This window comes from Salvelinus alpinus, chromosome 10 (genome assembly GCF_045679555.1).
Source record: "Salvelinus alpinus chromosome 10, SLU_Salpinus.1, whole genome shotgun sequence".
NCBI lineage: Eukaryota > Metazoa > Chordata > Actinopteri > Salmoniformes > Salmonidae > Salvelinus > Salvelinus alpinus.
The window spans coordinates 32929729-32940352 of record NC_092095.1 but is presented as its reverse complement, the minus strand read 5'-3'; the positions used below and the strand labels follow the sequence as shown (position 1 = coordinate 32940352).

The following is a 10624-nucleotide window of genomic DNA, read 5'->3' as shown; positions in this document are numbered from 1 at the left end:
TCAAACCACTAAAAATACAATATTTTGGGTTATGGATCATATATTTCACAGCGGTTTAAATGGTACAATGATTCTCTACGCAATGACTGCTTTTTTTGTCACATGAAATTAGGCGAACTATTTGAATTTTAGCAACCAGGAAAAGGCGGAGCGATTTCTGCATATTGCACTTTAAGCAGACCGGAACTGTGACCTTTTTTTTCAATGGTAAAATGCTGAGTATGACATCTTCATATATCAAACATCTTTGTTGTTTATGTTGAACTGTCAAACACACCCCCATTCCAGCAGAACGACGATTATCAACTGGTGGCTGTATTTCACAACAAGTGGGACAACTGTAAAACTATATTTTGGAACCGTGTACAGCAGCAGTCAGCGTTGAAAGTAAGTAGACATGTGAGTGTCGAATGTACGTCGTTCATGTATATATCCTTAGCATTATGCTGTGTGTATGTTGGCCAAGAATCACATTTTTCAGACCTGAGCTGTCAAGAGTTTCAGACCATATTATGAAACTGTCGTGCGCTAAACTTCCTGCGTATGCAGCTGTTTTGTCTTGAGCGCATGCTGCTTGTAACATTGTAGCAAACTGTTATTATTAGCTTGCAAGCTTAGCTGTGCTACAATGTTGGAAGGAATAACTGATAACCCTTATCCTAGCGTTCTCACAACAAATTATATGTAACGTTTTCCAAGAATCTACGTCACAATATTTGTCATTAAATCTAATGGCTCGCCACACTACACATTTCTTGCTGTTGGAAGACACACCCTCCACGTTTATTTATTGCACTTCCGTGCATCGGACGGGGTGGCACAAGCGTTGATCACGCCAGTCAGTAGAATTGGCTAAACAACATTATCACGTTTCGAGGAGCGTCTATGACAGCCCAGCCGTGAATGATACAGTATGTTGTGTCTTTTCCGAAAATGAATCGAAACCGAAGGGTAATCGCAGCACCGTATTGTGGTAAACAAGCAACATCAAGGTGAGGTGCCGCTATTGCTCTTCGGTGTTTGCTATACGGGATCCTTGGGACGGCCCTACTCGTTTGAAGTGGAAGTTTAAAATGGTAAGGGGGGGGTATGGACCTCCCAAGGATCCAGGATTTGCACCGACCGTTTATCTTCTCTCCCACAGCCGCCTGCGGAGACGAGTCCTAATAGCGCATGCGCCTTTTCTTTCTTTTTGTGTAATTATATTTTTTTTTACTCCTTTTAAAAAGTGATTTGCATGCCATTGCTCCTCCAGTAATTTTATTCAGTATACATATATTCCAGTCAGTATAAAGATATAGGCTACTTCATACAAGGGTGAAATAAATAGGAATCTAATGTTGAATTTCACTGCATGTCAGTGGAGGCTGGTGGGAGGAGCTAAAGGAGGACGGGCTCATCGTAAAGGCTGGAATAGTGTTAATGGAGCGGAGTAAAACATGTGGTTTCCATATGTTTGAGGTGTTCAATAACGTTCCATATATTCCATTTCAGTGAGCCCGTCCTCCTATAGCCCATCTCACCAGCTTCCTCTGCTGTATGTTCTCTTTTGCTCATAGGACCAACAATAAATCCTGACGCTACAGTATGGCCTGGGCTCTCACAGCATGGAATTGGTATCCTCTCTCTGTCCTCTAGAGTTTTAGGTCAGGTTTTTACAAATGCTCTGAACAGTTTGTAATGGACCTAAAATATATATTTCTGAATAAGCTCCTCCAATTCACCAGGGTAGGAACCAAGACCCTGTGGATTTCAGAGTAACGTTACGCCATTTTACCCAAGACCTACTTTCAAGAGGCAGAGAGTGTGCATTGTCTAAGTGGGAATGGGAAACTGGTGTTGTCCTGGTGCTAGTCCCTGTGACAATGTGGAGGAAATAAGTGGGTTACTTCATGGGGGTGTCAAGGTTCCAGAATCCTCATCAGAATGTGGAGAGGTCTCTGGATTCCACAATGGTTCCAAGGAAGATTCTGAAGTGAGGTAAGATTATGACTCAACACTGCCGTTGGTTACCTAATTAAATCAGTCATTGGTTGGACTGCAATCAAAACCCACTGTGCAAAAACTGGTTGAATCAACATTGTTTCCAGGTCATTTCAACCCCCATAAACAATGTGATGACATTGAATCAATGTGGAAAACTGATTGGATTTGCAAAAAATCATCAACATAAGGACATTTTGTATTCTATTTCACCCAACTTTTAACCTAAATAGTTAGTTGACAACTCAACCAAATGTAAATCAAAACTGGACGTTGAACTGACGTCTGTGCCCAGTGGGAACACACCACTTGAATTAACAAGTCAAACCATTGGCAAACACATGAAGCACCTGTAATCTTCCATAGTTTTGCCTGGTAGTACATGTATTTTGAAACATGTTAGTTTTGTTTCCGTGGATGATTTATCGCAGGAAAACGGGAGGAGACGATGCAGAGGAAAAGAAAGACAAAGAGGTGGCTGTTGTGACTGTGCAAGTGTGGTGTAGTGTCCCTCCCAAAACCAATGGAAAGGAAGACATTGCCCAGCCCCAGACTATAGAGAAGAATGGACTCCTCCAGACAGAAGACAGACAGGCTGAGGAGCCATCTCCCAACACAGGCACTGGACTCATAGCAAACTCCATCCTTACAGCACTGGACAAAAGCATTGAGGATACAGCCACAGAGAGCACAAATGTAGAAGCTCAGATATGCACTTCAGATCCTCCCCAGGGTCCCCATAAGGAAGATGCGCAAGGAGGAGGAGATGCAGAGAAAGTCCCGGCTGAGATAGATGTAGCTCTACTTGCTGAGCAGACCTCCACTGTGGTCCAGAATGAACACTCAGATAATATAACAATTATACCTGATGCCTTTGCCCTCAAAGCTGAGATACCAGTAGAATCCATTACCTCTGAAACTGTGGATGAGGATTCAACAATACCCCTCCACAATGCGGAGCCAGAGAAGTGTTGTCTTGGCACTGTGGTGGTCACATCTCTCCCAGACTCCCAGCTCACCCCACCAGAGGCCTGTGAGAAGGCAGCATCTACCGACAGTGTCCCTCACCTGCCCTCATCTCCATCTCCCACTATGTAAGTCAAATGTCTATGGCTAAAACGGCTGTAGCTTCAGTTCAAACCATTGGGATTTCTGGGTGACTCTTTGTGTATTCAGTGTGCATTACATACATCTTTCCTCCCTGTCCCCTCGTGTATAGCACTGTGATGAAGGGGGTTGATGGTAAAGAGAATAGGAGCTCTGTAGCGCACCTGGATGACAGTCCACAGGATCCTGAGGCTTCTCCAGCTTTAACAGGAGCTACGGAGCCCACACAGAATGGTCTGGTTCCCCAAAACCTCACTGGACTAGTGAAGGAACCAGTGAGAGTGAGTTCCTCTGGGACCAGCAAGAGGTGAGTAGACTCATATTTACAATGGAAATGTACAACTTATCAACTTATCACAACTTGTTGAAATAAACTGAATGATATAAACTGTGTAAAAATATATTTTGGGTTGTAACTTCCTTTGCCACCATTAGGGGGCATCCAAAGACCATAAAAAGAATATCACACAACGGAATTGTGCAGGTGTGCTTTCAACCATCTATCTCTATGATGTAATATGAAAAGAATGCAGTCCTTAATTTCCTAAAAGTTAAGCAAAAAATAACCATGATTAATAGTGAAATGAGTTTGAGTGATAGGAATGAATTACTCTGAGTGGTCCACATTACTGTTCTCCTGGAAAGGCCTTTCAAGTCTCTACACCTTTGCCGTCTCAGCGTTATTTTGAGTGTAATTTGATCTATGTTCCATACTGTTTCCTGCTGTGAACATAAACTCAGCAAAAAAAGAAACGTCCTCTCACTGCGTTTATTTTCAGCAAACTTAACGTGTAAATATTTGTATGAACATAACAAGATTCAACAACTGAGACATAAACTGAACAAATTCCACAGACATGTGACAAAAAAATTGAATAATGTGTCCCTGAACAAAGGGGGGGGGTCAAAATCAAAAGTAACAGTCAGTATCTGGTGTGGCCACCAGCTGCATTAAGTACTGCAGTGCATCTCCTCCTCATGGACTGCACCAGATTTGCCAGTTCTTGCTGTGAGATGTTACCCCACTCTTCCGTCAAGGCACCTGCAAGTTCCTGGACATTTCTGGGGGGAATGGCCCTAGCCCTCACCCTCCGATCCAACAAGTCCCAGACGTGCTTAATGGGATTGCGATCCGGGCTCTTCGCTGGCCATGGCAGAACACTGACATTCCTGTCTTGAATGAAATCACGCACAGAACGAACAGTATGGCTGGTGGCATTGTCATGCTGGAGGGTCACGTCAGGATGAGCCTGCAGGAAGGGTACCACATGAGGGAGGAGGATGTCTTCCCTGTAACTCACAGCGTTGAGATTGCCTGCAATGACGACAAACTCAGTCCGATGATGCTATGACATACCGCCCCAGACCATGACGGACCCTCCACCTCCAAATCGATCCCGCTCCAGAGTACAGGCCTCGGTGTAACGCTCATTCCTTCGACGATAAACGTGAATCCGACCATCACCCCTGGTGAGACAAAATCGCGACTCGTCAGTGAAGAGCACTTTTTGCCAGTCCTGTCTGGTCCAGCGACTGTGGGTTTGTGCACAGAGGCGGCATTGTTGCCAGTGATGTCTGGTGAGGACCTGCCTTGCAACAGGCCTACAAGCCTGTTGGTATAATTCGGGCAGTTGTTGTTGCCATCCTGTACCTGTCCCGCAGGTGTGATGTTCGGATGTACCGATCCTGTGCAGGTGTTTGTTACACGTGGTCTGCTACTGCGAGGACGATCAGCTGTCTGTCCTGTCTCCCTGTAGCGCTGTCTTAGGCGTCTCACAGTATGGACATTGCAATTTATTGCCCTGGCCACATCTGCAGTCCTCATGCCTTCTTGCAGCATGCCTAAGGCATGTTCACACAGATGAGCAGCGACCCTGGGCATCTTTCTTTTGGTGTTTTTCCAGAGTCAGTAGAAAGGACAGTATAAAGAGACCTAAGTTTTCATAACTGTGACCTTAATTGCCTACCGTCTGTAAGCTGTTAGTGTCTTAACGACCGTTCCACAGGTGCATGTTCATTAATTATTTATGGTTCATTGAACAAGCATGGGGAAACAGTGTTTAAACCCTTTTACAATGAAGATCTGTGAAGTTATTTGGATTTTGACGAATGGTCTTTGAAAGACGGGGTCCTGAAAAAGGGCCGTTTCTTTTTGTTGCTGAGTTTAGATGATTCCTCAAAAGGTAGATCAAAGTGTCGTCTTCTACAGTTGAACATTAGAATGGCACTAACATTGTGCCTCGCCTGAGGCCAGACTGTACAAGAGAAATGTGGTGTAAGAACATAAGACCATGACAGTAGAGATGCTCTTCTCATGAAATGTAGAGTGTGATGCCTGCCTGTAGTACGTGAAGTGCAAATGCATGCAATTCATAGAATGGCTTTATCGACTTCTCTCTCCAGTCAAAACTCCTGTGAACAAGCGAAGGAAGGTATCCAGGGTGGATTGGTTGAAGTCCCATCTTTGAAAGGCCTCTTAAATGAAGGAGCGGAGGAAGAAGTGCCAGAAACAAAGGAACAGGAGGATGAGGAGATGGAGAGTGCTGCTGCAGGGGCCATGACGGGGGATGAGACTGGAGGGGAGGAGGTCCAAAAAAGAGAGGCCCATCAGGGGCCCAGCACCTCAGCTGATTTGGAGGTGTTACAAGTGAGGGAAGAAGATGGTCCTGCTGGGGAGGATCTGGGAGTTAGGTTTGTCAATGTCTCCCTTTGTACCTTAGAACTGACTGCAGATCAGTGTCAATGTCACATAATTGAACCAAAATGATCTTCTATTATTTGACATGTTAATAATAACATCATTAACTATCATCCGCTTTTTAGCGAGGAAGACCTGTATCGAGGAGCTGAAGAGCTCCCCCAGGGGCCAGTCAAACATGCAGGACCGGAGCCACTGTTTGAAATCACACGTCAGTCACTTTCAGATCACCTTTTTTCCCAGAACACCAGTGTCTCCTTTAATGGTATACCCACAAATATTTTGATTCAATATTTAGTATTCTCTTTCTCACTTTCTCTTCTCTCCCTATCTCAGTTCCAAAGGTTGAGGACCGATGCAGTCTGGAGCCAATGGTGGATATTACGTCCTACAGTGAGAGAGAGTGGAAGGGAAACACTGCCAAAAGTACCCTTATTAGAAAGGTCAGTTGATTAGCCAGTTACTATGATCTTATATTTAAAAAAAGGAAATATGGGATTGGTTCCTTCATTTATGGACCTTTTTAAAGATGGAATCCGGAGTAGGGTGAAACGGCGCCACTGACCGCCCCCACCACTGCTGTTTTTGTTGCGGAGCAGAGGAGCGACTGCGTTGTTGTTTTTCAAATACCAGATTGTCCCATTTTAAGATGAATATTTAGGACATTCTTACAAGATGAGTCATACTAGTTTGCTCTTCCTGTCTGGTCCCAGGGTTACACTGAGCTGTCTCAGAGGTTTGGGAGCCTGAGACGGGTGAGAGGAGATAACTACTGTGCCCTCCGATCCACTCTGTTCCAGGTGCTCTCCACCAGCACCCAGCTGCCTGTATGGCTGCAGGACGAACACATTTCCACGGTACGCCAGGCTTGCATAACTAATGCTGTGTACACTCTAAAACGTGTATATTAGCCCTCATACTGTCTATACCTACGACCCCAGTACCATGGACATTAGCTGCCTGATGGTCAGTATGGCTTGCCGTTATAATCTGTTGTATCTTGGTCGCATTCATTAGTGTGCACCGTAGCTAAACATTTTGCAATGGAAATCAAACATTTCCTATTAGACAAGTTCAAGGATGTCCCTCCCCATTTTAATCAGTTTTCTTCAGTTTGGTGCATAATGAATACAACCCGGTTTCTTCTCCACAGTGGCTGGAGGAGCTGGAGGGCCTGATTGGCCAGTGGATGTTCCCCTCAGAGTGCAGACCGAGGGAGGAAAGCGAAGACGCCGCCCAACAGCTCAAACGCTACATGGAACTCCTCCAGAACAGGGTACCGCCCATGCCTTCTTTACCCAGCCCTATGTACTGTACACGTTGTACTGTATTTAAGACGGAAACACCAATGTCTTTTCTCAGACTTTCAATGGAGACGTAGCTGATTCCCAAACCTTATGGTTGTAATTATGACCACATGGGAGAGGGTTTTAATGGCAGTTTTAGAGTAGTTTGTGGTATACTGCACTGACTGTACCCTCCCTTGTGGATTGCTGTGTTTTATTGAAGCAGCCTGATATTAAACAGGAGGAGACAGGACAGATTGATCCTCAGTCTTCAGGAAACAGTTTAATACATATCTGTGGAAAGTAGACTGTATCGCAACGTGAGACCTCTGGCTGGCATCAAACAGCCTATTCCACCTCTGGAGGAATTCTGTTCTTGATTAGACTTCAAAGACTTCTCCCTCTGCCGTTAGATGGTTGGTAGCTGTACCCTAATATCACCAACTAATGGGAAAATGGTGTATACTGTCACCTTCATATTATGGTGACAACTGACTGACACTGAAGTCATGAATTGCAAGATAAGAGCAGTATGACATCCAGCCATAAAATGTTGACTGTGTGTGAATTGTGGTTGAGAAAAGAGCAATAATTCAATATACATGCAGTATATGATTTCCAGCCATGGTGATGTTGACAGTATGTGGCGTGTGTGTTGTGCCCAGTGGCAGGAGGCGGTGGGCTGCTCCAGTGCGGAGGAGAGACTGTGTCTGTGTGAGCGTGTGTTCCAGGGAGGGGAGGAGGAGCTGGGCCTGCTGGAAGCCCTGAAGCTCCTCATGCTGGGCCGGGCCGTGGAGCTCCACACCACCATGCAAGAGGGAGGAGACGTGCCCGTCTTCTGCTGGCTTCTCTACGCACGCGACTCTTCCGACTGCCCACGCAGCTTCCTGTCCAACCACCTGAGCCAAGTGGGATTCAGCGGGGGGCTGGAGCAGGTGAGCAGCAGGTTGCTGTGGAGACGTAACACACAAACATGGTCCCCTCCCTTGTTCAAATGAACATGCATTAATACTTCTAGATATACATAAGCCCAAACACTGTCTCTAATGGAGTTTTCATAGGCATCAATTAAACGTCTTTCAGTGTTGGAGTAGTGAACTAAATGTAGTTCAACTAGTCATTTAACTACATTTTTCAGTAGCTTGGTGGTAGTTGACCTAAATAAAAATGTTAGTTTTTTTCAGTAGTTAAGGACTTTCTTGCCATTTAGATGTGTAGCTATCTACTGGAACTACACACTTTTTTTTGCAAAAAGAAAAACTATGGATGAAGTTGACGTTCTCTTTTTCATCATCAGACCTGCCTAATTCTCTTGAAACAGTTTTTTTTGTTTAATAGACTAATCTGAGAATTCTGTTCTCGCAATTTGTACTCTGACATTTCAGATTTTCATACTATAATTTTTCACAAAGTACTTTTTAAAATTAACTATATATTTTTAAGCTGCAATATGTACCTTTTTTGGGTGACCTGACCAAATTCATAGAGAAATGGTTGATGGAGTCCCAAAATGTTTTGCTTGTCAGCAATCAAAGTGTCAACTTACAGAGGTCTGACCCGTATGATGCTGCGTTTTGCATCATCAAACGGATCAGATTTCTGTATTTTGAAAGTTGCATCTCTTGAAACTTTGATTGCTGACATTTTGGGACTATCAACAATGGACTAATGAAACAAATACCAAAATAGTTTTGGGGTGGAATTTTCCTTTTTAAGGGTAGCTTGGTAAAATATATTTTCCAACACTGCAGCCTTTCCTGGCAGTTAAATGGTGGTAAACCAGGATCTTTTTGCTTTTTAAGTTGGTATTTTAGCTGGACTTTTCCCATCCAAACCCATAGTAGAGGTACCATTTAACCGGTAGTCATAATCAGTGCTGAGCAAAACAAGAGGATACAATAGGATGGGTGTGTTTTAGCTTTCCCACAAACCAAACCTTGAAGTCTAACATGCACACACTTGCACTGTACCATCTGTTCTTATGTCCTCAACAGCAGTTCAGCCTAAGCCTCAGGGTCTTTCTGGATTGTTCAGTGACTCTTGGGAAGGTCAGAGCAGGCCAGAGATTAACATTCGAGTTTGGATTTGAAGCTTAGTATCAATGACAGAGCAGTGTCTCAGGGAAGAATGTATAACATAGTATGGGCTCGATTCAATTCCGAGCTATAGCGCAATAGAATTTAAGGCAATGTTCCCGCGTTCGGAGACTGCATTCACGTTAAGTGCTGCAATATGTCGGCTCAATCGGAAATGACTTTGATTTAACTCGCGCTATAGCGTTCAACTGATCTGAATAAACCAATATTCGAGCCCTAGTACTTTTAAGAGGCTTGTACAGAACTTAATTTTCAAAGTCCTCAGACAATGGATCCAATACTCCCACTAACTCTCAATACCATAATGATGTTCTAAGTATAAAGCGTCAACTCCCTATCTCATTGGTTCCTGAGTGTAGGTGGAGATGTTTCTGCTGGGGTATGCCTTGCAGTGCACCATCCAAGTCTACAGGCTGTACATGGCAAACACAGAGGAGTTTGTCACCTATTTTCCCGACGACCATAAGGAAGACTGGCCCTGTGTATGTCTGGTCACAGAGGATGACCGGCACTACAATGTCCCAGTGGGCCAGCCCAATGGACTCCAGGTCCCAGAAGACCTCAATGCAAGCTGATTGGACTCAAAGTCCCTGATTTGCCACTGAAGAAGCTGCTCATGGCAGGCAGAACAGAAAGCACTCATGTTGACTGGGTGAACACTGAACATATTCCTGCCTATTGACATTATGGCCCCATTTACACCTGTTGGAAAAAGAGCTTTTGGAATCTGACTAGAACTGATGATGGGATGCATTTTTTTTAATGGCAGGTGTAAATGGGTACTAAAACACCCATAAAGGGTGAGAGCAGAGTAGGCTACAGTATGCAGAGGTCGATTCCTCACAGCACATTTTAGCATTGTTTGACACTGAAACCATGACCTTGAATCAATTTTAGCTACCAGTTAGTTATTGGTACTTAAATTTAGAAGATTTATTTTATGTAACTCGTGAAATACACAATTTTAAGGCACTGGTAAGGTTAGCAGTAACTGGAGTACAGAAGGGAGGAGTTTGTTTGATCATTTGTCCCTGCATCAGTGGCATGCCAGGTCTCTGCTTGCTGCCATACGCTCGAGTAAAGGTGTGGTATTATTTCAAAATATAACATGCTGACTTTAACCAAGGTGGTCTTGGAGAAAATGCATTGTGCCAATGTTGTTGCAAAATCCAGATACTGGCAACAGTTTCCTGGTTCATTGTCAAACCAGCAGCCTCTGAGTTGGGTTCTACATGTTGCCTTAAGTCATTTATGCACAATATGGGTGAACATTGGTTGCTGCCTGGAGACCATTTTGGAAGAAAAGGTTGAAAAAAAAAGCTAACACTGATTATACCACTTGGGTAAACACTTTTCTACAGTGTTCAATTTGTGCAGTATGATTGCAGAGTTTTTAAAGGAAATAAAATCAATATTTTCAAAATAAATTCTCACTATGTGTCAATGTTTCAATA

General features: G+C 43.9%; 1 protein-coding gene across 11 annotated transcripts in view; it reads left to right on the top strand.

The window, feature by feature from the left end:
* Nucleotides 1-258: 258 nt before the first annotated feature.
* Nucleotides 259-10624, top strand: part of LOC139531929 (uncharacterized) — a 47803-nt gene continuing 37437 nt past the window's right edge. For 2 of the 11 annotated variants that reach the window (XM_071328944.1, XM_071328942.1), the window contains exons 1-10: nt 755-992; nt 1560-1980; nt 2415-3077; nt 3203-3397; nt 5494-5781; nt 5914-5999; nt 6125-6231; nt 6502-6645; nt 6942-7064; nt 7740-8009. In XM_071328944.1, coding sequence (XP_071185045.1) covers nt 1826-1980; nt 2415-3077; nt 3203-3397; nt 5494-5781; nt 5914-5999; nt 6125-6231; nt 6502-6645; nt 6942-7064; nt 7740-8009 — 2031 coding nt within the window. In that variant the 5' untranslated portion in view covers nt 755-992; nt 1560-1825. Of the gene's footprint in view, nt 400-754; nt 993-1559; nt 1981-2386; nt 3078-3202; nt 3398-5493; nt 5782-5913; nt 6000-6124; nt 6232-6501; nt 6646-6941; nt 7065-7739; nt 8010-9529; nt 10598-10624 lie in introns of those variants that run through there. The other 9 variants (XM_071328934.1, XM_071328936.1, XM_071328935.1 and 6 more) reach the window with 9 other exon arrangements.